Genomic DNA, 27,370 nt, shown 5'->3' with positions numbered 1-27,370 from the left:
TGCCTCATAACCATAACGTGGTTCTGGCACGTAAAACCCTGAAAACTCACTTTTTAGATGCTGGTCTTTCCATTTCCACAAAAATGTTGCACCGCATTCCGGGTGGTTGCCGGAGTCCTTACACGAAATATGTCTATTAGCTGATGCCATCACCATTTTCCGCGACTTAAGACAGACCCGCTCCGTCATCGCCTTACTGCGAAGTACACCGCAAACGGCCTCACGGTCACTTTGCATGTACAATATGAAGGCGTAAACCAAGACTGTGCTCACGTCGATGTGTATGCCGGGCATGTTGTAGACCTTCACCCGAGGCGTCTCGCTGGGCAGGTACCGATAGATCTCGACATTGTTCTTGTACCACTTGATGGAGTAGAGCTGGTCGCGCTCCAGGTCGTAGCTGCAGTTCAGCCACACGGGTTCTCCTCTACGCGCCACGGACGGAACGTCCAGTCGCAGGAGACGCAGACCGCTGCCCACTGCGTCGGTGAAATGCAAAACAATTGGCAGAGCTGCTATCTCGTGAAAGAGGGCGCAGCATTCACTACGTAAAAACGCTTGTCACGCCAGCAAGAAAATATAGCATGGTAGCAAAACTTCCCGTTCATGTAACGTTCGGCTGTCGACAAGACGTGGTTTTGGCGTCATCCACCAATATCTACGGCTAATGAGTGAAACTGGCAAATGCTAAGCACGAAGAAGTACAAAAGGCCATACCAAACAGGGCTGCCTTTAGGTTTCCGGTAAAGCACACACTAAACAGAAATAATCCCACATGGGAGTAAATGCCTCTTCGCATAGCGCATTCTCGAATGAGCATTCTCTATACTCCATTCACATCGAGTTTTAGTTCATTCCATACATCACAGGAGCTTGTATGGTGTTCAAATATAGTACGTATTACTTGATTTCTCGCAGGAGTTTCTAAGGTCTTCCAATAATACTTCATTTCCAGAAGGGGTATTTAGGTATCGTGATTGGAGTGAATATTCATTTCTTGAAGGAGTTTTCAAGTGTTCAGGTTGCAGTGAATATTACTTGCATACTTACAAGGGATCTTGTGGTTTCATATGAAGTAAACATTACTTCATCCATAGAAAGGGTTCCTGAGGTGCTACCAGTGGAGTAATTACTGCTCCATTTCAGAAGAGAGTTTCTCCTGATACTGCTACATTATTTGTACTTTCGTTCCGGCAATAAAATGAAGACACAGCTTCCATGCCGCGGCTTTACGAAATTTATTATAGACCCACGAAGCAAGGCAGGTGGTATGTTTCGTGCTTTTAACTACTTTTACCGTAAGTTATTTTGTGTCCCACTTTTGCCGTAAAAGTTGCTTAGGTTCTGAATTTATTTGCAGTACTGCAGTGGAGATTAAGATAGAATTTTAGTATAGCACCAGTATTTATCTACCGATCGACTTATCTGCCGTTTCTCGGCTAGACGACTGTGTTCAGTAACAGAAATCGAAATGCGAACTCAGCACAAACAAAAAGCCCGCCCTTGCGATTTCAAGTTCCCGACGGCATGTGGCATTGATAAGGTTCAAGTTCGCACGACGATTTTTTTTATTGATACCGTTAGGGAATGAATTCCTTGGCAGGAGTGGATTCGAGCTTATGTATTCCTTGTTAGCAGTTAAACTGTGTTATGATTTAATGAAGAAAATAAATTTGACAGTTGATGGGACGGCTGTATGAAGTGTATTTTATTATCTGCAGGCATTACGACATCACACAGGAGTCAAAGCATACAGGAGAACACAGCACTCGACCAAACTTACCCGTAATGAGGGCACGTTATTGAAAGTGATACATATCATTTAGCAGTAATATAAAGTATATACCATACATCAACAAGGGCGAAAGTCCAACATATCGCACATCCAATAAATAAACACGCACGAAAACAACACAATGCAGATTTACTGATGAAAGCAAGCGCAGACTACGCTGAATGACAGAACGATACTATAGCCAACTCTAACAACGTTTTAATTATTCGAGTACCATATAAAGTATCGCTCTCCTTAACATGGGGGAAGCAGATCACAAAGAAGAAATGTTGGCCAATTAGGAGAGTTTTTCTTTAAAAGAAGACAGGCCGGCATGGCAGCCGACCCACAAACTTTCGCACATGGTTTTTAATCAATATGTCGCGTTGTGAGAAGTCGGTAGATCTTCCCGTATTTCATACGTGGATGGAGCTGGAGTCTTCCTAAATCATTGACGATAGAAGTCCCGTAACTGCAGCAAATGAACACGCTCAAACGACGCGTACAGAAGTTTGACTGCCTAAACGACGCTCAAGTTACGTATCGCGCCCATTTACCCTAGCTCATTTAGGGTGCCTCAATGGTTTCCTCCTGGCCTGGAAAGGGAGAAATGCAAGCAGCATGGAGACAATGGACACGCCGCATACCGGTCAAGTTAGTGTCGACAATATTACGGAAGACGCTTAACCTTCGCCTTTAAGAGTGGAAAGCGTTATCATTCAAGAATCCCTGACTGCTTCTCACGCTTCCGGCATCTGCAGCCTACGTAACCGTAATGTTTTCCTGAAACTCTCGCAGTGAACGCTATGCACGAAGGCTATGCGCGCAAGCGTAACTGGCCAGCTCTTCAAATCGGCGGTGTTTGTGTGAGGCCGCGAAGCAAGCGAACAAAGAAGGCACCTGGAGGCGTTTTTAGAATTGCTAGTAGGTACGGCGGGGCGTGGCACTTTTGACGGAGTTCGACATTTCTGCGCCGGCGCGAGTAAGAGCGAACGCGAGAGAGAAAATCTGGGGGCTTTTGCTCCTTGAATAGATGACTCGGCCTAGGCACTACGGGGGAGGTTTCTTAGCGCGCGTTGTATTCATTTGTCCGCTAGACATGCCGCAATTGCGGAGTGCGGTCGAGTTGGTTTATGCGCTCCGCCGCTGGCTGCCCGCGCGTTGAGGCAGTGGGCGCGGACGCCGCTTGGTGATCGCTGTGTCTAAAGAGACAATGTTCTGACTGGTGTTGTATAAGTAGCGGGTCGCTTTTTTCGTCGCGGGGATAGATCGGATTTCTTACAAGCACTGCTCCAGGAGGACACACGTAACCGGCAAACGGAGGCCTCAGGAGAGCACCTGAGGTTATATTAAAGCAGGCGGCGCAGGATCTCCGGGGCACCCAAGCGGTAGCGGGGGGATCAAAGCTGGAAGCAGGGCGGCCCGTGGGTTGGAGCCGCAGAAGCCGAAGCATGCCAGGGGGTGTCCGCATAAAAAATTGGCTGTCCGCGATAGCGGACAGCCGATGTTATACTCCCCTGGCACGCGCAGCCCTCTGCAAGCCCCAACCCACGGACCAGTTCTAGCTTCTAGCTTCTGACACATTTTATTTTCAGACATTCAAGTAGTTCAGTAACGCATCTGCGCCACGCAGATGGTCTGCTTGGGTGGGGATGCATGGTTCGAGAAGACAATTGGCGACCAGAAACGCCGGCGCTGATACGGGATTTTCTGTGACAAGGGGCATTTAATGCTGTCGCGTTAAGATCCAGCAAACGCGTGTGGGAGTGACGAGAGATGACGATTGTTCTCCCCCTCCGCAACTTGCTGCCAATCCCCGTGTCTGGTGTCGCCAATGAATCAGTCGCGCGTTTGTGCCAACCTGAGCGCTTACCAATGTCAAAGCCCCACAAGCAAGTATATGCAAGCGCTGCTGCAACAAAACTATAGATGTACACGGACACACACATGAAAACTTTCATGCGCAAGCTTCAATGAAAAAAATCCCCATCGAAGCACTCCGTACAGATGGTTAACCTGCGAAGCTGAAACGTGCGGCCCCGGCCGGTGTTATCACTGGGTTAATCCCCACGGTTCATTAAATGACGGCTTGGTAGGCTGCCGGTACGCAGTTGCTGCTTGCGCTCGGCTGCACGAGCCTGTTCTTGTGCCAGGGCTGCAGCCTCGGCATGGAGTAGACGAGCTGGTTTCCGGGTCTGCGGGCGGCACTGCTGATCGAAAACTGCCTGCTCCTCAGGAGTACGTATCACGCGTGACCTACCCATTTAGGAGCCGGAGAAAAACTGCTGCGTGCGCTCGGCTGCCACAAAGAGCAAAGACGTCACTACTGGCGCAGCCAATTGCGTGCCTCTCTTATTTCGCGCATGCGCATGGGGTAGCGCCGGAGGAGCTTTCGGCGTACAGGCGACAGACCTACGGACGAATCGGCTAGCCATATAGAGCTTTGCTATAAAAGCCCAAACGTACATACACACATAGTAAAACGCGCACGCTCCCACACGAGCACATATTTTCATGGTATTCTCAGTGCAGCGGTGGCGTAGAGGTAGAACACCCGCCTCGCGGGCAAGAGGTCCGTGGTTCGAATCCCGGTGCCACGCAATTTTCCACCGGATTAAAAAAAAAATCCGCGTGTTGATAAAATTGCATAAACAGGCCTGGAGTGTGGCCTGATCCCGGTGACCAGAACCGGTAACGCACTCCCTCACCAGAGCAGGATTGGCCACCCTGGTGCAGTACTTGGCCACAACCTCCTATATGAACACAACAATCAAACCCCGGCCCTCGGTCCCCAGCAGCTGCGAAGCAACTGACCACGGCGGCGGTCAGACCTGCGACGCTGCAGAGGGTGCTAAGAATCCCTGGCTCCGGACAGGCCGCCATTGGAATATGAACCTGGCAACGTTTAACGCTAGAACGTTATCTAGTGAGGCGAGTCTAGCAGTGCTATTGGAAGAATTACCCCAGGCGGCACGTCAGGTCGGGCCAACGTCGGAAACATATTGGCACTTCCTGGCCCAATGACGGCCCAAGATTAACAGCGTGGTTCCAATATTGGCAGTGCCATTCTGAATCCTGGCCCAATGATGGCCTAAGGTTAACAGCGTAGCGCGAATATTGGCTGTGCCATTCTGATAGAGATCCAACGTTGGCCCACAATACACAGTCAGTAAACAATATTGGCTGTGCCATTCTGATAGAGATCCAATGTTGGCCCACATTACACAGTCAGTAAACAATATTGGCACTGCCGTTCAACAAGGCGGGAATTATTGGACCGACTTTCGAACGGATTTCCCAATATGGGTTAATAGTTGGCTTTCTTTGGAGGACATTGGCCCGTAATAAGCCAATTTTCCCCTTGTCGGTTTTTAGTGCTCTACGACTTGCTGATATTGAACAACGTGTTTTGAAAACTGATCACAGGCACACTGCGCAGGAACCAGAAATATGCTCTCCCATGTCAACTCCATGCATCGTACACCGCCATTTTTGTACTTCGCGTTCAGCAAAATGCGCCCCTAAAGAGAAAAGCCAATGCACCACGTAGCAAGCAGGGGCAGTCGCATAAAATTAGCCGCTGCTTTATTTATCGTGCATGGGAACATGAGCTTTCCATAAGAAGCAACGGTATTGCGAATTTGTCTGCGCATTGTATATTTTGCATGTACGCTCCGCGGCTTTGGATGATCAGGATTCCGAGGAGAATCGATAATTACAGTGCCACAGAGTTGATGGAACCGGTTTATATTGCATCGAGATGGAGCGCATATGTATTAGTGAAACTTTTGCTTGTTTGTTTAGCATGCATGGCATGTTGCGGTGACATAATCATCATGCTCCTATTCCAATATATTTGTTTTTTCGTGCATGTTTTGTAAGCTCCTTGTATGAATGCCCCTGACAGAAAAAAAAAATTTATGGCACGTTTTGACTTTTCCTCTTGTCTTTGCCTGTAGTTGGCACGGCGCATTCCGGATTTTTTTTTTTTTTTCGCCTAACTTTTCGTCCTTCAGCCCCCACTCGCCTCTCCCCCACGCACCCACGTGAGCCTGGTCAAAGCTATCAGCCAAGCACTCAGGCAGCTATAAGCTGCTGTGTCGAATTGGCTGCTCTCGGAATACGGGGAAAAGCAGTGGGGTCACTATTGTCCTCCTTGTCTCCCTCCGTCGCTGCCACCGAAGGAACGCGGTCGGGCTAGGTCCAGCGGGGGAAAGTGGCGTTTGCACCGTTTTCTTCTTTCACCCTTTCCTTTCACTCTTTCCTTCTATGCATCGCTAGCACGCCGACCGGGTGCAACACCGCCTGAGTGCTTGCCGTCTTGTCCGTGTTTGTCAGCGCACTCCTATCGTGAAAAATGCTCGCTTGCGGTCGTCATTCCTACTGAGAAGCCTACATCTTGAAATACACAGCAAAGTGGCCACGAATTTTTGTGAGTGTTAGAATTAATATAGGCGAAACAACAACCAGAAAAGAAGTCGGCGCTCGTGGCCACCGTCTTCGATGTGGGATGAACTCGGATACACAGAAGCGCGGATCTTACAATGGTGAGTGCATTTCTTTTGCGCATGTATAAGTTTTATAGGGAGGAATATCACCCAATCAATATCAGGCGGTATATATATTACTGAAACAGCCCTGGCTAATGTAGAGTGCCTGTAATTACATAGCTCTTTTTTATTCGCAGCCTTTGAATAGTGCCCGGAGTATAACACGTGTAAATCTCTGTGAAGTTAACCCGAAACTCCAGGACTATGATTTTATCAAGCCATGCGCGCGGCCTGATCCTACTAGCTAGTGATACCGAGGAACCGCGCTTCTTCTCACTGTTCTAGGTCAAGCATCATTTCCAGCCGGCAGTATTTCTTTCTTTTCGTATAATAAATGCCTCTTTTGCTAGTGTTTCCTGAAGGAACTTCTCGGTTTCCACATAAAAAATTTCGCGCGAAGACCGCATTCTGCCTAGACAGTCTGAAACTAGGCTTTTTGTGCTGTAGCAGGTTTTGCTGCAATTTTTTAATTATAAACTGCTACGCTGACTAGGTGTGGGGTGTAAACAAGGCGGACGGATCCTGCGCATTTTATGTTTGTTCTAAATATTCTGTTACACCTACGAAATATGTCATATATGTCGATATATTAAAAAGTGTTACCTGACAAATCTTGCAAGAAAGTTTGATTCACCCCTTCGACCTCTCTGCTCAGACTCATAATATTGTTGCGGTATGGCGATTTTTCAAAGGAAAACACTGCCACATACATTTGTTATACCAACATCTCTGTTAATGTTTCTTTTTATTTTACAGTGCAAGCATCTCCAAGTAATGGTGAAGTGGCTATGGGAAATGGTAGCAGTTTCAACGAAACCACCGCGTTATCGTGGTCCTCGGGGGCTTGATCAGCCCGCCGTCATCCTAGCACTGACCAACCTGCCTACCGACGTCAGCTCCCTGCCCTGAAAGCCCTGGCCAGCCTACCGTCCTCGGCGCCTTGCCCAATTCCTGTCCTGAGGGCAGTGCCTGTAAATAAACTGTTTGAAGATAACCGAGCGTCACCCATCCAGGTCCACGAAAATGCCTGTTTGTGAACATTTATTTGCAAATAAACTGTCATAAAAGTCAATTTCAGTATCCTTTTATTATTATTTGCAAATATAGATGACTTCTGCTTCTTGACATCTTTTTGTCGAGCTTTCCTAGCTATTATTGAGGAAGACGGAATGGGGACAATTGCTATAAAAAATGCCTCTAGCGAAAGGTTTGCGGTAAGAATGGCTGCGTGCTCTAAAGCCAGCGTATCTAAAATATTCGTCATGCAAAGGGCATTGGCTCAAAGCTGGCATTAAAATGGCAACGATATGGCTCAACACTGGCCCTACGCTGGCAGCACAAGGGCTGCTGCATCGGCATAAAATTGGCCCAATCTTGGCTTTAACGCTGGTCCTACGCTGGTAGCATGATGGCTGCTGCATTGGCATAACATTGGTCCAATCTTGGCTTTAACGCTGGTCCTACGCTGGCATCACAATGGCTGCTGCATTGGCATAACATTGGTCCAATCTTGGCTTTAACGCTGGGCCAGCATTGGATTGGGTTGCACTTTGCCAATATGCCAACGTTGGTCCAATATTGGTACCAATTTGTGCCAGCATTGGGCCATGGTTGGACCATTGCTGGTGTGCTGCCTGGGACAGGGCAGCAAATGGGATATAATAGGGCTCAGTGAAGTTAGGAGGCCAAAAGAAGCATATACAGTGCTCAGAAGCGGGCACGTCCTGTGCTACCGGGGCTTAGCGGGGAGACGAGAACTAGGAGTCGGATTCCTGAATAATAAGAATATAGCTGGTAACATACAGGAATTCTATAGCATTAACGAGAGGGTGGCATGTCTTGTTCTGAAACTTAATAAGAGGTACAAAATGAAGGTTGTACAGGTCTACGCTCCTACATCGAGTCATGATGACCAGGAAGTCGAAAGCTTCTATGAAGACGTGGAATCGGCGATGGGTAGAGTGAAAACAAAATACACTATACTGATGGGCGATTTCAATGCCAAGGTAGGCAAGAAGCAGGCTGGCGACAAGGCAGTGGGGGGAATACGGCATAGGCACTAGGAATAGCAGGGGAGAGTTATTAGTAGAGTTTGCGGAACAGAATAATATGCGGATAATGAATACCTTCTTCCGCAAGCGGGATAGCCGAAAGTGGACGTGGAGGAGCCCGAACGGCGAGACTAGAAATGAAATAGACCTCATACTCTGCGCTAACCCTGGCATCATACAAGATGTGGACGTGCTCGGTAAGGTGCGCTGCAGTGACCACAGGATGGTAAGAACTCGAATTAGCCTAGACTTGAGGAGGGAACGGAAGAAACTGGTACATAAGAAGCCGATCAATGAGTTAGCGGTAAGAGGCAAAATAGAGGAATTCCAGATCAAGCTACAGAACAGGTATTCGGCTTTAACTCAGGAAGAGGACCTTAGTGTTGAAGCAATGAACGACAATCTTGTGTTCATCATTAAGGAGTGTGCAATAGAAGTCGGCGGCAACTCTGTTAGACAGGATACCAGTAAGCTATCGCAGGAGACGAAAGATCTGATCAAGAAACGCCAATGTATGAAAGCCTCTAACCCTACAGCTAGAATAGAACTGGCAGAACTTTCGAAGTTAATCCACAAGCGTAAGACAGCTGACATAAGAAAGTATATTATGGATAGAATTGAACAAGCTCTCAGGAACGGAGGAAGCCTAAAAAGCAGAGAAGAAGAAACTAGGAATTGGCAAGAATCAGATGTATGCGTTAAGAGACAAAGCCGGCAATATCATTACTAATATGGATGAGATAGTTCAACTGGCTGAGGAGTTCTATAGAGATTTATACAGTACGAGTGGAACCCACGATGATAATGGAAGAGAGAATAGTCTAGAGGAATTCGAAATCCCACAAGTAACGCCGGAAGAAGTAAGGAAAGCCTTGGGAGCTATGCAAAGGGGGAAGGCAGCTGGGGAGGATCAGGTAACAGCAGATCTGTTGAAGGACGGTGGGCAGATTGTTCTAGATAAACTGGCCACCCTGTATACACAATGCCTCATGACCTCGAGCGTACCGGAATCTTGGAAGAACGCTAACATAATCCTAATCCATAAGAAAGGGGACGCCAAAGACTTGAAAAATTATAGACCGATCAGCTTACTGTCCGTTGCCTACAAAGTATTTACTAAGGTAATTGCAAACAGAATCAGGAACACCTTAGACTTCCGTCAACCAAAGGACCAGGCAGGATTCCGTAAAGGCTACTCAACAATATATCATATTCACACTATCAATCAGGTGATAGAGAAATGTGCGGAATATAACCAACCATTATATATAGCTTTCATTGATTATGAGAAAGCGTTTGATTCAGTCGAAACCTCAGCAGTCATGGAGGCATTGCGGAATCAGGGTGTAGACGAGCCGTACGTAAAAATACTGAAAGATATCTATAGCGGCTCCACAGCCACTGTAGTCCTCCATAAAGAAAGCAACAAAATCCCTATAAAGAAAGGCGTCAGGCAGTGAGATGCGATCTCTCCAATGCTATTCACAGCATGTTTACAGGAGGTATTCAGAGACCTGGACTGGGAAGAATTGGGGATAAGAGTAAATGGAGAATACCTTAGTAACTTGCGCTTCGCTGATGATATTGCCTTGCTTAGTAACTCAGGGGACCGATTGCAATGCATGCTCACTGACCTGGAGAGGCAGAGCAGAACGGTGGGACTAAACATTAATCTGCAGAAAACTAAAGTAATGTTTAACAGTCTCGGAAGGGAACAGCAGTTTAAGATAGGTAGCGAGGCACTGGAAGTGGTAAGGGAATACATCTACTTAGGACAGGTAGTGACTGCTGATCCGGATCATGAGAGTGAAATAATCAGAAGAATAAGAATGGGCTGGGGTGCGTTTGGCAGGCATTCAGAGATCATGAACAGCAGGTTGCCATTATCCCTCAAGAGAAAAGTTTATAACAGCTGTGTCTTACCGGTACTCACGTACGGGGCAGAAACCTGGAGGCTTACGAAAAGGGTTCTACTTAAATTGAGGACGACGCAACGAGCTATGGAAAGAAGAATGATAGGTGTAACATTAAGGGATAAGAAAAGAGCAGATTGGGTGAGGGAACAAACGCGCGTTAATGACATCTTATTTGAAATCAAGAAAAAGAAATGGGCATGGGCAGGACATGTAATGAGGAGGGAAGATAACCGATGGTCATTAAGGGTTACGGACTGGATTCCGAGGGAAGGGAAGCGTAGCAGGGGGCGACAGAAAGTTAGGTGGGCAGATGAGATTAGGAAGTTTGGAGGGTCAACATGGCCACAATTAGTACATGACCGGGGCAGTTGGAGAAGTATGGGAGAGGCCTTTGCCCTGCAGTGGGCGTAACCAGGCTGATGATGATGATGATGATTCTCAACTTGAATCGAGTTGATAAGGAAAGCGGTAGCGCCACAGTAAAGACAGCACCTCTGCTCCGTGTAACATGTAACGTGACGGACGAAACGTTCAGGCTCACCTGGTTCCCGCAGCGTCGTCCACTATTCTTGAACAATATTATACTTGCACGCTGGGACCGAGGCGTCCAAAAGAGCACAAGTAAATGCGAGAACTCCGCGTGCAGATGACACTAGCTACAGTCATCGCGCATGCAAAAAGAAAAACGGAAAAGAATCGGAAACAGGAAGCTAGCTAGCGAAAACAACAAATATCACGCAGAAACTCCTCCGGGAGTGTCTAGATATACGTAAGCATTGTGCCATTTGCTCATCTCCTTGCAGCCCGGTGTCATTATCAGTGTTGTGAAACTTGATCCGGCCAGTGCAAACGACAGCGCTGCGGCGACACGAATTGGTGCCAACGGCGGCGCAAAGTGCATTACCAACGCAAGCAAAGTGCTGCAGGTTGCGCCGCCAGGTAGGCTGATGACCTTCCGATCACTATAAGATGTTATCGCTGCTTAGCGCCCTATCCATCCGCGTCGAACCTTTATGAACCGTGAGCAAACGTACTCCGCCGGTGACTGCGTGCGCCACGGCCGCGTGGACCGTATCTTGAAGGCGACCTGTGAAAGTGACAGAATGCGGCGTGTGCTGAGAGCTCCATGAGCGCTGTGCTCCATGGCGTTGAAACGAGAGACAGCACGAAGGTGAATTCGCTCGCTGCTGCGGGCGCTATGTTGAAAGCGGTTGTTTTACGGGGCGGACGGACGGAGGGACGGACGGTTTTCTCGTTGGGTAAGCATAGAAACGCTTATGCATTTCGAATTGTTTCGCCACGTTTAATCTGAGCTGAATAATGCGAGGTTGGTTCCGCTGGACGAGGGTCGTCGCGCGTGCATAAATGACATTGCATCTGCCCGGCCAAGAGGGCTTAAAGGGGCTCTGAACCACTTCTTATCGGAGTGGAGAAAGGCATGTGAAGTGAAAATAAGATGTTTCAGAAATACTTTGCCGCAAAAAGTACTTCAATGCGTTCAGCAGTAGCGGTGTTCTTGGCAATCAAACACGGCCTCCACTGTGCTCCCTTTCCTTCTTCAATGCCTTGCACTGAGAAGGCTTCGGCGCTGTGAGGCGAGCCCACAACGCTCCGCCTTCTAAATGTCACCGTGGGGCGCAGTCGAGATTTCATTAGACGTAGACGCCGCAACTTCCGCCTTTGGTGCCAACGATGTGCTAGACATAAGCCAAACGCGGTGATCGTCAGCGAGCCGCAGTGCACTTAGCCGGTGGACTCGTGGCGGCACTCCGCGGCGGCTTCAGTATCGACGCAACGTAGCCGACCGCAGCTTGATGTCGGCTATCGGCCAACAGTAGCCGTCTAAGGTAATGACGAAACAAAGCGTACGATGACGAAATAGTGCGTCCAGATGAGAGTGAGGACAGGACCTTCGGTTGAAAAAAAGAGAGCTTGAGATAAAGGTGACTTCGCGATCCGATTGCGAGCTCCACGCACCGCGTACGACAGCAAAACTTGGCATTCACCGCAGCGTATGCACCCGCGGACTATGTTATTTCACCAAGCCCGAGGGGTGATTAAGGGCCCCTTTAATAATTTAATCAACTTCTCAAATATTATAATTATGTGAAAAGTGTCAATGACAAAATTGTAGAGAAACATGAAAAACTCCCGGTACAGCTTTCTGTTGCTCGATACGTGCTACATAAAAGTGTTTTTCCGAGCGTGAAAGAAGCCCGCGAATACACGCAAATTGCCTCGAACGGCCAGTCGCGCGGCAATATCGCCTGTATACGCGGGCTTCTTTATTGCGTGAAATCGACGTTTCGCTATAAAGTCATTTCCAGAGCAGAATGGCAGCTTCTTCAAGCACACATAGAAGACTGGAGGCGCACCGTAAAGAACATTTTGGGACTCAGGTTTTCCTCGCTACAAGGCAGTTGGAATGCATGAGCGCGCGTAAGTGTGCGTGCGCTGTACTGGTCTCCGCCCTATGATGGCCCCGCCCCCTTTCGCTAAAGGCAGACTTCATGCCCTGGAGGTGTCCACGGATGTTGGGCCTCGAGTCACGCCCTCATGCCGTCGTCACCGAGGCGGTCTCGATCGTGTGCTGAGCAAGATATCCAGCAGTCGCGGCTGTGACGTCTAAGGCGTGTGGAAACGAGTGCTGATTATCCAGAGTAGTATCCATAGTTGTATCCAAGAAAAAATAGCAGAGCCGTAACGAACCCCACAGCGCCTAGCTTATGCGACTGCCGCACTAGCTTCTATTTTACTCCATTTACGTATGAGATTTCCCGCGAGGAAAAAAATATCTCCGTTCACGGCCGATTTGAGCGCACCTATATGTTGTGGGGGTTCCACTCTGCGTGCGGCTAGGACTGAAGGCGAGCTCCGGATCTAGCCCCACGCAGTCGCTTCGTGGTACTCCCAACCCGTAGCGCGGGAATCGCGGCTACGCCGGGTTCGGACGAATAAGGCAACCAGCGGTGTCAACGGTAACAACGTTTATTGCTATTAGCAATAGCGAACATTCGCAGAGGGACGTCCTCTCCGTAATAGTAATAAATAGGCTGGCCTCGTTGCCCGGGATAGTCAGGCAACGTGGTCACTCACGGGTAGCAGCAGGTACTCCAGTCCGGCAGGTTATGGGTCCGGCCTCAGAGAGCGAGGGTCTCCCCCGGTCGCGCTGTTTTGTACCTTTTTAGCTGGGCGAGGGGAATGTCCTCCTCGCCCGTCAGCTGCCTGCCCGCGAGTCGGGGAGGAAGGGCGCGTGCGCGTCGCGAGGGAGATTCGGGAGAGGGCATAGTGCGCCTCTCCCCCGTCTATGCCGGCTCTCGACGCGACGGCGCGGGGGAAGATGGGCGCGTGTGCTCCCCACAATGTACACGAGCGTTGGGAATGAATTCACGTTTATATATTGAGTACGTTCCCGCTGACGAAATAACATTTGGAGCCGATGAGCTTAAAAACGTTGTGCGTCGTATATCGTATACCTATGCCGGCAACAAGCTGTGCTTACCGTGCGCGGAGGAAATACGTTTTCTATCCATTTCATGGCTCGAGGTTTTCACACTAATAAACTTCCATTTGTAAATGGACTGTTAAGAACGGCCAGCTGCAGTGCAAATTTTGCCGTCCACTTGCGACAGTGGCCGCAACTTTCCTGGAGCGCGGCCGCCAACCTCTAGCCACGGCGTGACTAACTCGACTTTTGTGTCGGGAACAATACGCGCGTCCTCCACTCTCCATCGCTTCAGCTAGAATGCGTTTGACGAAGCAGGCTTTGTGCTGAAACCGCCACCGTTCCGCTCTAGCCTCGTCGCCGTTGTGATTGAATGAGTTCGGCGGGCCAACTTTTGTTACCGAACTCCCCAACCTAGACCTGATCTGCTATGAGTGGGTGATTTGCCGCGGGAACGTCGTCGGACACCCCTTCCCACGCGCCGACCAAGACGCAAGACAAAGGCTACCCTGGCCCACTGCGCGGGTCGGTTCCGAGTTCTACGAAGTCCCTCTGGCGTCGGCTCCGGACCGTGCACCTATGTGTGTGTGTGCATGTGTGTGTGTTTAAACCGTCCTGCGGAGAGGCGGCGTGTTTACGATGCCTGGACGAACGTTTCCGCCACCTTGGAATCGGGGGAGGACCGAGTGTTTATAAACGGCTGTTGTACGGATGCTCGAGACACTTTCCTAAGCAGTCATGTTAGACTGAGACACGCCCTCAAGCAGTCGTGTCAGACTGACGGACTTCCTCTCGCAGTCATGCTATACTGATAGACTGCATGTAAATACTGTAAATAAACCTATATTCCTCGTTCTCGATGAGAAGCAGTCCTTCCCTTCATCAACGTCCTCAGCATGGATAAGTTGGACGACGCCATGGGCAGTGGCGTAGCTAGGTGGTCTGGCACCCGGGGCCCATAGGTCTTCTGTCAGCCACCCCCCCCGCGGGTGAAGCCGGCGGAAAGAGGGGTGTCTTCAGACGTATATGACACCCCCCTCACAGGCCCCTTGCACCCGGGGCCCGCGGCCCACCGGCCCCCCCTGCTGCTACGCCACTGGGCATGGGCCAGCTACCTTCTAATTCATGCCCGACTCCAATCTTGACAACGGATCACGAGCGATGGGATTGAGCCCCCAATCATAACAACTGGTGGCAGCGGTGGGATGGACTTTGCGACGTGGTGCTGTGTCTGCGGTGAGTGCTTGGTTCTTGCTTTGACTCTCTAGGCTTCAATTTGTGGTTGTTCTGTTTAGAACAGTAGGGAAGCTAGATTGTTGAGTGTTAGCTAGGTTGTGTTTTCCTAGCTAGATTTAGCGAGCAGGATCAAGGCAGTGAAGCAGCAATCATGGAGTTAAGGAGACTGCTGAGAGACGAATTGTTGATTATTGGTGAGGAACTGGGCCTAGATGTACGCAAGGAAACGCTAAAATCGGAATTACTGCAGCTAATTTCGAACAAGCCAGTGAGGAAGAAATTGAAATCGGGTAGGAACTTCTGAAAAAAAGAGAATAACGGGACAGAGAGAGAGAGGAACGTGAGCTAAGAAAAATGCAACATGAAGTTGAAAGAAAACATTTGGAGTTGTCTAAAGGAAATGAAGGGGCTCTGGGACGATCAAGTGAGGCAGAATCATACGGCATGGACAGCCATTTGAGGTCGGGACCGACATAGGCTTATTCCTAAGCAATTTTGAAAGGACTTGCGAGAAGATGAACTTCGGCCCGAGTACATGGCCACAGCGGTTGCTGTCTATGTTGCCGTGCGAGGCGGCGGAAGTGATCGCCAGACTGAGTGCCCAGGATTGCATATGATTATGCAAAAGTTAAGGCTAGTCTCCTGAAGAAATACCGCCTTTAAGCCGAAGCTTTTCGGCAAAGGTTTAGAAGCACGGGCAAGAAAGATAGCGAGGGGTATCCGGAGTTTGCATACGGCTTAAAGGCCAACCTAGTCGAGTGGCTGAAAAGCGCGGAAGCGTACGACAGCAGAGACATGATCATTGAATGCATGTGTCTAGAGCAGTTTTACAAAACCATCCCCAAGCTGTGAAACTGTGGGTGCAAGACAGAGGGAATGTAAATACTGTGGAAAGGGCGGCTGAATTAGCCGAAGAGCACGGAACGTGTAGAAAGTTGAACGCCGAGGACGGAAATTGGGACGGTCGAAATCGACCACGGAAACCATTTCCGTTCAAAAAGGGTTCGCAGACTAGACGACCGGAGCCTGTAGAAGTGGAGGAAAAGCCCGCAGAAAAGAGCGAGGAGAAACTTAACGGGGAAACCGCACAAAAGGAACAGAAAAGAAAATTCGAATCTTTTAGGCCGATCCGCTGTTATAAATGCCACAAACTGGGACATATAGCTGTAAACTGCGGGAAGCTTAGCGTAGTTCTCTCCTACGTGGAGGAAAAAGACGAGAATATGGAACATTTAAGTCCACATCTTCACGACCTGCAAGTTAATGGCAAACCATGCCGAATGCTAAGAGACAGTGCCGCCACGATGGACATTGTCCATCCGTCGTACGTGACGGTAGATGACTTGACCCGAGAAGTAGCATGGATCAAACAGGTTGTAGAAGAACACAGCGTGTGCCTGCCCGTGGCCAAAGTCAAAATCAGCGGACCATTCGGAGAGCTAAAGACTGAAGCTGCAGTTTCCAAATTTTTCTCACAGCAGTACCCTTACATCTTTTCGAATCGTTCGAATCAGTTACTGCGTGACAAAGGGCTTAAACTGGGAGAGGGCATAGTACAGGCATTGACCTGCGGCCAAGCTCGTAAAATCGCGTCGCTTTCGGCTGAAAATGCACAAGGTGCTCCCGCGGAAGCAGAAAAGGGGATAACTTCAATACCCGAATCCGAGCTAGTCCCGAGGGACAAAAAAACAGTTGATGAGAGCCTGCCAGCTGACCAGCTCAATGAGAGCGTAGCACTAGAGTGTCAAAGTTCAAGCCTGCAGGAAAAGCAAGCTGAGGCAATCGCGAGCGAGACAGGGTCGTTATTATCACCGGCCCCAAAGAACTTTGATCAGCTCTTACGTGTAGACAGAGAGTCACTGGCAGCGGAGCAAAAGAATGATGACAGCTTAGCTAAATTACACCACACAGCTAAAGAAGGCATTGCTAGGCGCAACGTGTCAATACATGAGAGAGGAGGATTGTTGTATCGGCACTACAGAGATCGAAAGGGTAGGATTTTAGATCAATTAGTCGCACCTACTAAGTACAGGGAGGACCTTTTGAGTCTCTGTCATGGAAATCGGTGTTCCGGCCACTTAGGCGCAAACAAATCAAAGGAAAGATGGCTTATGGAATACTACTGGCCTGGCTGTTTCAAAGACGTAGAAAACTTCGTAAGATCATGCGGCGCCTGCCAGCGCTCGATGCGTCTTGATGCGCTAGAAAGTGTTCTGCAGGGAAAACTGGCTACCGTGGCTCAACAAGTTCTGGCGAGCGTTAAATCGAAGATGGCCACTGAACCAGAAACGTTTGATGGTAACTTCAAGAAAGACTTGGAGGAATTGCAGGGAAGCCTGGCTTACTTAAATGAAACTGTTGAGGAACTGAAGTCTGAGAACGAGAAACTGAAGATTACAAACGTGGCACTTACAACTAGAAACGCAGCCTTGGAACAGAAAGTAAGTGAGCTAGAGCAATACTCACGCAAAAATAATGTTGGAGGCTGTTGGAGGTAAAATTGACTGCCCGGTATCGAGGGACGAGATCGAAATTGCCCATCGAGTGCCATCTGTCTCAAGCACGAAAAATTTAATCGCAAGGTTCACCTCGAGAGCAAAGAAAGCAGAATTCGTAAGCAAGGCGCGTAAGGCGCGTCTACAGACTCGAGACATAGGCTTTCATGGAACTGAGTCTAAGCCGATTTACGTCAACGACCATCTGACACAGGAAAACAAAAAGATATTTTCGAAAGCTCTATGTTTGAAAAAAGAAAATCACTGGCAGTTCCTATGGACTGACGACTGCCTAATCAAGGCAAGGAAGAACACTGACAGCAGGGTTTTTCGAATTCGAAACGAGGCAGATCTCGCGATTTTCACTAACCATGCGTAATAGCACTTCTCTTCTTCCAACATGGCTTACGTTGAATCAAACGAACTGGCATGGTTGTTGTCAAATCCCAGCTGCTCAGCTATTCATTTCAATGCAAGAAGTCTGAAAAAACACTATGATGAGTTTCACCTGCTGTTATCATCGATCAATATTTCGTTTTCACTGGTTTGTGTAACAGAGACATGGTTAAGCGATAGCGATAAGAATTTGTTTTCATTTCCATCATACACTCCGGAATATTGTCATCGCGTGTCATCCAACCACGGCGGTTCCGCAATCTTTATTTCACAAGATATAGAGTATAAACGCCGGATAGATTTAAATCTTAGTATGCCCGATTGCGAAGCAGTATGGATTGAACTCAATAATTCATGTTTCAATACCGGTGAAAAAAGCACTGTATTTGGCTGCATCTACCGATCACCGAGCTCTAGTATAAACACGTTTTGCTGCGCTCTAGATGAAATCTTGCACACTGTTTCGAATGAAAACAAGAACATGGTTATCATGGGAGACATAAACACCAATCTTCTGGATGAGAACTGCGCTTACAGCAGAGAATACATTAGCATCTGTCATGGATACGGTATCGAGTCGTTGTTACAACTACCCACTAGGTGCGTCTCTAACTCGACTACTCTCATCGATCATGCACTAACAAACCTGCTTTATCCCCCTAAAGCTTTTATCGTACGAAGCAACATAACCGACCACTTTCCAATTGTGCTCTCTTTTCCACGTCTTAATCACGCCATGGAAACTCTGTACACTAAACCCAGGTTTGACAAAGAACATTTCATAGAGCTAGTTAACAGTTCAGATTGGTCGCGCGTAACATCATTAAATGACGCTGAAGCCTCTTATACTGAGTTATCTGGCACAATTAAAGCTTGTATAACCTCAGCAACAACATTAGTTAAGTGCCGTAAACATTTTGCCTCCCCATCAAACCCTTGGCTTACACCAGGATTGTTGAAGAGCATGCGCAAGAAAGAAAACCTCTATGGTAAATGCAAACATAGACCATTTAACCAATCCCTTAAGCTTCGGTACAAGAAGTTTTGCACCTTACTGACATATCTACTTAAACAAGCAAAGAAAACTTACTATGAAAATGTAATAAATGAAACCGGGAACGATTCTCGGAAACAATGGCAGATACTTAATGCGTTTCTGAATAAGAATCCTACTAGGAATAGAATAACGAAAATTAAAGAAAAAGACTGCACACTTACAAACCCTGAAGATATTGCATGCGCATTCAGCAACTTTTTTGGTACTGTGCCTGATATCCCTGGGGGCAATGACACTCACATGCCACGCTTGACACAACAATCATTTTATCTGTTCCCAACTACACCCAGTGAAGTTCGAGCAACAATTATGAATCTTAAAAATTGCAGTCCTGGTTTAGATTCCATATGCTCGTATCATATCAAAGAAATTGTTGACAGCATATGTGAAGCTTGCAGTCACGTTGTCAATTTAATCTTTAAAACTGCCGTTTTTCCTAGTGACTTGAAAAAGTCAAAAATAATTCCTGTGCACAAAAAAGGAGACATCACCTTACTAGCAAACTACAGGCCCATATCTATCTTGCCGTGTTTCAGTAAAGTGATAGAAAAACTATTAGCACAGCGCCTATCTAATTACTTGGACAAGTTCCAATTATTAACACCAAGACAGTTTGGTTTTCGTGCTGGATATTCTACTAACCTAGCTTTAATCACCCTCACTGACAAGATAAAAGCGGAAATTGATGGGGGCAGATTCGTAGGATCTGTATTTCTCGATTACTCGAAGGCATTCGATTCCATTAATCACAACATTCTCTTTACTAAACTCAGCGCATATGACATAACAGGTCCATCTTTGGAACTACTGCGGAGCTATTTATACGACAGACAGCAACAGGTTTGCATTTCAGGAGTGCTGTCTGACACAAAAATAATTAATACTGGCGTTCCACAGGGGTCCATACTCGGTCCCCTCTTATTTCTAATCTTCATTAATGATTTCCCCAACTGCCTAAGTTCTACAGAATGTCTTTTGTACGCGGACGACACCACTATTTACACCTCACATAACGACATCTTTACGCTAACCGAGCTTTTAAATGATGAACTACATAATGTCAGTAGTTGGTGCAAAAAAATAAATTGCTGATTAACCCTCAGAAAACAAAGTTCGTGGTTTTTAGTTCACACAGTAAACCTCGACATAACCTTCTACCACTGTACATAGCTTCTCACCCAATATTACCATCTAATGAGTGCTCATTTTTAGGTGTTCAATTAGACCCCTTTCTAAAGTTTAATTTGCATGTCAGCTTCATAAAAAAGAAAGCTGCCTATGGTATCAGGGTGCTTTTAAAGGCCAGACAGTACTTTCAAAAGCACACTCTCCTAACATTGTATTATGCCTTCATTTATAGCCATTTAAATTACTGTATCAGTTCTTGGGGTCTTACATATCGCTGTCATATAGCTCCCTTGCAGCACATCCAAAATAACGCTGTCCGTATCATCGCTTCAGTTCCTTATAACGCTCATGTTACCCCCATCTTCACTGAGTTAAGTATCCTCACTATAAATAAAATTATCTGGTACAACCACAGCATCGTTATTTACCGCCTTCTTCAAAACCCACCATTACATTATGTCATTGGCAGGAATAGTCTTGCTAATCCTAACACTACCAGGTTCTCTTTACAAAATAACCTTTTACTTCCAAGATCACGCAGCAACTATGGCAAAATAACTGTTGGTGTTGCTAGTGTGAAAATGTGGAATAATTTACCTACTCACGTGAAATCCTCACCTACATTATCGTCATACCAACGTTCACTGAGAGCTTATATTAATACCCGGTAAACTGCATCTATTCTTTGAAGTATGTTTATGTTGCTTATTATGTAATTTCTTTTATGTTGTGATGTGTTGCCATAGGTTTTATTACTTTAACACTGTATAAATTGTGTAATCCATTCCTTGTTTATAACCGCAACTGACGCCTTTTTATTTATATAATATTATGTAACTAAGAACAAGAGGTCCCGCTGCAGTTTATAACTGTGGGACCTCTTTCTGTATAACTTCTACTGCATATATGTACTACTAATGAATGAAGCAATAAAACTTGAACTTGAAAAAAAAAAAGACATAGAAAGCTCCACTGAAGGTAGTGCCCTTAATAACAGCGCCTTTCAGACGACTTGTAACAGACACGGTAGGGCCTCTTCCAAAAACAAAATCGGGCTACAGGTACTTGTTTACCATGCTGTGTCCGGCTAGAAAGTTTCCAGAAGCAATCCCTCTGAAAGAGCTCAGCTCCACCGAAGTAGTAGACGCGCTTTTGACCGTGTTTGCACGAGTTGGGTTTCCAGCCGAAATTCAGGCAGATCAAGGGTCAGTATTCACAAGCGCACTGACTTCCACATTCTCACAAAAGTGCGGGGTAAAGTTAATACACAGTTCTGTCTATCCCCCTCAGTCAAACAGTGTAGAGAGGTGGCATTCAGTGCTTAAGCGAGTTCTGCGTGCGCTTTATTACGAGCATAAGGAGGACTGGGAGAACTGTTTGCCGGCAACTTTGTTTGCTTTGCGAACGGTTCCACATGAAGCGACAGGGTTCTTGCTAGCAGAACTAGTGTATGGGAGGACACTCCGTTCTTCACTGAGAATGTTAAGAGAGATGTGGGAGGAAAAAGGGGAGAGTCCAACAGTGGTTGAATACGTGCTAAATCTGCTGGAACGGCTAAGCGCAAGCCAAGAACTAGTCGAAAAGAACATGGGAGTAGCTCAAAAGAACGCCAAATTCTATTACGACAAGAACGCGAGGCTTCGTACGTTTAACGCCGGAGACCAGGCAATGATCCTCAAACCTTTAAGAAAGAACAAGCTTGAAGTTCACTGGGACGGGCCTGTTAAAGCGTTGCACAAAGTTTCAGATACCAACTATGCTCTGAAAATGCCCGGTCGCAGGAAGGAGGTGAGGATATATCACTGCAATTTGATGAAGCCGTATATAGAGCGGAGCGGAGTCGTTAACTGTACCATCAAAGAGCAGGATGCCACTAGTACCAAGTTTAAGGAGTATAGGGCGACCTCCAACTCTGAAATCGGCCTAGAAGAAGTAGTAAAACATTCGGTAAGCTTGCACGCTCTAAGACCCGAGGAGCTAGGTGAGCTAAAAAAGGTGTTAGGGGAATATCTCTACAGATTCAGCGATGGGCTGGGTAGAACCGAACTAATAACGCATGAAATAGAGCTGACATCAACCAAACCCGTAAGATCAAAGCCTTACAGGGTGTCACCAAGACAGAGAGAGATTATGGAGGCAGAGATACAGCGCATGCTAGAGTTAGGAGTTATTGAGCCCGCTGAGAGTGACTACACGTCACCGCTAATACTGGTAGAAACCCCTAACAGGGACCCTCGTCCGTGTGTTTACAGGAAGTTAAATGCCATCACTAGGGATCAGCTGTACCCGATACCCAACATTGTGGAACGAATTGAAAGAGTTAGCGCTGCTAAATACGTTTCAACTATAGATGTCGTGCGGGGGTACTGGCAAGTTCCACTTTCAGAAAGTGCCAGCCGCTATGCCGCCTTCAGCTCACCTGTAGGCACTTTTCGCCCTCTCGCACTCAGCTTCGAGCTGAAGAACGCGCCGTTTAGCTTCTCTAAGTTAATGGATATTGTCAAAAAAAGACTTGCAGGAGTTCGCCTTGCCATATCTTGATGATGTAGCATTTTTTTCGGAGATTTGGGAACAACACGTATCGCACCTCAAACAGATGTTCTCGCGGTTGAGGGAAGCCGGCTTAACCATGAAAGCGGAAAAGTGTAGATTTGGTCGTTCACAGGGTACTTATCTGGGCCATGTTGTCGGCCAGGGCACGAGACGGCCGGCCGAGCTGAAAATAACTACGATTGGAGAATTTGCTCAGCCGCGCACAAAAACAGACATTCGTTCATTTTTGGGACTTGTGGGGTGCTATCAACGGTACATTCCGAATTACTCGCAAATGGAAAGTCAATTAACGGACGCCCATCGAAAGGGAGCACCGAGTAGCGTACGCTGGGATAAAGACAAAGAGAACGCTTTCCAAAGTTTGAAAACGCTATTGGTTTCTCGTCCTGTGCTTCGCGAGCCAGACTACACAAAGTAATTCATAGTTCAATGCGACGCAAGCGACAGAGGTATGGACGTGGTATTTAGTCAGGTCGGCGACGATAACGAGGAGCATCCTATCTTCTATGCCAGCCGTAAACTAAATGTAAGAGAGGAAGCCTACAGCGCTTCAGAGAAGGAATGCGCTTATTTAGTTCGGGCCGCCCAGAAGTTGTCGTGTTACTTGTACGGAGCGAAGTTCATCTTCGAGAACGACCACTGTCCTCTGACGTGGCTCAATGAAATGTCCCACATAAATGGCCGCTTGCTCCGATGGAGTCTCACTATCCAAGAGTACAACTTCTCCGTTAGATATAAGAAGGGAAAGTTGCATAGCAATGCGGATGGTTTGAGCAGACAAGTTTGAATTCTGCGTTTGAGGGTCCCGCCTAAATTTTAGGATTACTAGTGTTAATTTTGTTAAGCCAAGAAGATTCCCTCTCATTTAGCAGGATTCCCTTCATGATTGCTGAATTTGTCTGCACGAAATTGCTTCACGAAAAAATTGGCATAGCGAAATGCAGCATTTTTGTTTCTGCACTTATGTTTTCTTTGAAGCCTAGCGGGTCTAAACTGAGAGCCAATGTACGTCATCTCGGCGCAGAGCCGTGTTGTGGGGTTCATTTTGCAGTTGCCTGTCCTTGGTGGATGTTTTGGGGCGGTGACATTACACAAGTGGTCGCTGCGAGCCAAGGCATCACACCCTGGCCACCAGCCGTTCTCTTCCTGCCCAGCGGTTATCTGCGCTAGACAGTCGAGATTTTCCGGGCCATGGAGGCGCTGTTAAGAACGGCCAGCTGCAGTGCAAGTTTTGCTGTCCAGTTGCGACAGTGGCCGCAACTTTCCTGGAGCGCCGCCGCCAACCTCTAGCCACGGTGTGACTAAGTGGACTTTTTGTCGGGAACAATACGCGCGTCCTCCACTCTCTGTAGCTTCAGCTAGAATGCGTTTGACGAAGCAGGCTTTGTGCTGAAACCACCACCGTTCCGCTCTAGCCTCGTCGCCGTTGTGATTGAATGAGTTCGGCGGGCCAACTTTTGTTACCGAACTCCCCAACGCGGACCTGATCTGCTATGAGTGGGGGAGTTGCCGCGGGAACGTCGTCGGACACCCCTTCCCACGCGCCGACGAAGACGCAAGACAAAGGCTACCCGGGTGCACTGCGCGAGTCGGCTCCGAGTTCTACGAAGCCCCTCTGACGTCAGCTCCGCACCGTGCACCTATGTGTGTGTAAACCGTCCCGCGGAGAAGCGGCGTGTTTACGATGACTGGACGAACGTTTCCGCCACCTTGGAATCTGGGGAGGACCGAGTGTTTATAAACGGCTGTTGTACGGATGCTCGAGACACTTTCTTAAGCAGTCATGTTAGACTGAGACACGCCCTCAAGCAGTCGTGTTAGACTGACGGACTTTCACTCGCAGTCATGCTAGAGTGATGAACTGCATGTAGATACTGTAAATAAACCCATATTCTTCGTTCTCGATGAGAAGCAGTCCTTCCCTTCATCAACAGCCTCAGCGTGGATAAGTTGGACGACGGCATGGGGCAGCTACCTTCTAATTGATGCCCGACTCCAATCTTGACAACGGATCACGAGCGATGGGATTGAGCCCCCAATCATAACAGGACTGATATCCGGCCATTGCGTTTTTTTTCACTCGGTCATTTGGTTAACGAGGGAAACTCATGTTTTATGCTTTTTACTATGGTGATCGAGTAAATATGTTGGACTATAAAGGTTCCCAAAGCATTGAACGATAAAAACGCTTATTCAGGCTCATTTATGTTTACAGTGATGGGACGCTCAGGAGCAACAAGCGCATGACAACACACAGGTGTTTCTCTACATACACACACACGCGCGCGCGCGCACGCACACACACACACACACACACACACACACACACACACACACACACACACACACACACACACACACACACACACACACACACACACACACACACACGCACACACACACGCACGCACGCACGCACGCACGCACGCACGCACACACACACACACACACACACACACACACACACACAGACAGACAGACACACACACACACACACACACACACACACACACACACACACAATGGACAGCGATAGAAAGGTTTAGTTCCATTGGCACATGACAGCGCGACAGACGAAACACTGAGGAAAGGTTCAGGTTTAGCGTGGTGCTCAAACTCCTCGGACGGTGTTCTGACAACGCGCGGGTGCGACATGTTAGTATGACGCAGTATGCAAGGCCGCTCCTGTTTAGCAGAAGCAGCAGTGCCCTGGCAGCTACGAGGCATCTGGCGTAGAGTACTGCAAAAGGTTGCGATCCGGTGAGTGGCGCCATGTTTGATTACGTGGTCTATTGCTTGCCCAAGTTACCCCCGTGTTCACAATGAATGTGCATGACGGCGCAGTGCGGCTCAGCGAACCGGCGGATCTCGTAGACGGTGACTGGGTGGACGACACCGAGCTCTAGCCACAGCTTCAGAGGACTTGTAATCGCTTTTGGAGCTCATTTTGTCTTTTCCAAACGGAGCAAGCACCGTACATGGTGCAGGTACTAGAAGTGGGCTAGCAATGTATTCCAAGCTGTGGAAAGCTTTAGCCTCTGACTTAAATAGTATTTAATTATGTGAGTATAGTTTGCTCATCGCTTTTTATTTGTCATTCACATTGTAGCAGCGGCTCGTCATGGTTCTAACTCGATAACGTTCCTCGGTGCGGCCACTATCTGATCATTTATGTTCTGCCTATAGTCGCTCACTGGTGTACTTAGTTGCGTTAAATTTGTTCTTGCGGCGCAAAATGCTGCCAACGCAGATTTTCTGTAGCTTGTAGTAGCTTGCCGCAAAAACATATTATGGCTGGTCACTGATTTACTCTGTGGAGCGTCACGAAACGTTCAGCTTCGAACATACCAGTGCTGTGCATCAGACATGCTTCCACGCATTGGTTAAAGAGTGCGCCCGTTTACCAATTCTTGATACGTGAGCGATAGAGTGTTCGTAAGTTGAGGTGGATTTGTGCCGGTAACGCGCGAGAAAACACCAGGAAGCGGCGCTACTTCCTTTGTCACTGCGTGACGAGTGGTACTCACTCTTACAGCCGTTGCGAGGTTGAAGTGCTTTGTTTGGAGGTTAAAGATACAAAGCTTTCCTTTTGGAGAAGCAAGTTAGCTGTAAAGTCGTTGCAGATGTTCCCCAATATATTCACGTATGCCTTCTATACTACTTGATTACGTTTTTTATACTATTTGATTACGTTCCTTATCATAAGAAGCCAACAAACAAAGACACCAAGGACAACACAGGGGAAATTACTTGTACTTATTAATTGAAATAAAGAAATTATAAATTAATGGAATTGAAAGTGGATCCGCTTTCAATTCCAATAAGTTATAATTTCTTTATTTCAATTAGCAAGTACAAGTAATTTCCCCTGTGTTGTCCTTGGTGGCTTTGTTTGTTGGCTTCTTACGACATGATTAATAAAATCGGGCCCCTCGGTTAACCCCCTTTCTTCTCGTTGATTACGTGTCTGTAGTTTTGAATTTGTTTATTTGGAGTTGTTGCAACAAACATTTTACTTGCCTGTAATTAAACCACACATGTTAAAACGTTGCCCCTATATCCTTTATGGATGAAACAGACAGCTTGACAAAAAAGGTGGTCTGATTATATGGGTCCGCAAGCAAGTCTTCCTACTAGACATTTCTGAGGAAGTTTTATTTTATTTTATCTTATTTATTGATTTCCATTGACACACACACACAGCTACAGACGAGAGAGGCACAGAGGTGGAGGGGGATGAGGGAAAAAAGCCGCACAGAAGCGGCTTGAGGTAAGCTCACCCTCTTAGGTAGAGTATGGCTGCATGGGGTAACACATCAAGCGCTACATAAATTATATTTATAGAGTGGCCATAAAATACTGCAGTTATAGAATATATGAAAAACAATGAAATATTTCCACAAGCAATAACAACGCGAAACACACTGCGGAATTGAAATAATTATATGATATGCACTTGGTAACATAGCCAAAAAAAAAAGAGAACGTAAATGCATTACTAATCATTCATAAACGCACTTTAAAGAGGTGAAAGCAATAGAGTTTTAAATTCTGACAGCGATAAATCCTGTAAATTGTAGCCTGTTCTATCATATGAATTCAGCAATCTTCGAAGTTGACATTCGTATCCCGGAAATGAAATGCTCCGGCCGACTGTATCACCACCGCTCCTCATGCACCAGTTCGAAGCGCATGCGTGTTTCGACATTGTTCAGTATCACACAGACGAATGCTGGAACACCTTTACCGCGCATTCTACGTATCAACGC

General features: G+C 47.3%; 1 protein-coding gene across 2 annotated transcripts in view; it reads right to left on the bottom strand.

Annotated features, from left to right (window-relative positions):
* LOC126531848 (uncharacterized) overlaps positions 1–27,370 on the bottom strand; it is a 724,626-nt gene that overhangs the window by 222,908 nt on the left and 474,348 nt on the right. For both annotated transcript variants that reach the window (XM_050179589.3, XM_055071564.2), the window contains exon 2: positions 274–479. In XM_050179589.3, the coding sequence (XP_050035546.1) occupies positions 274–479 (206 nt within the window). The remainder of the gene's footprint in view (positions 1–273; positions 480–27,370) is intronic.

Source organism: Dermacentor andersoni, chromosome 5 (genome assembly GCF_023375885.2).
Source record: "Dermacentor andersoni chromosome 5, qqDerAnde1_hic_scaffold, whole genome shotgun sequence".
Classification (NCBI taxonomy): Eukaryota; Metazoa; Arthropoda; class Arachnida; order Ixodida; family Ixodidae; genus Dermacentor; species Dermacentor andersoni.
This window is presented reverse-complemented; position numbering and strand designations above follow the sequence as displayed.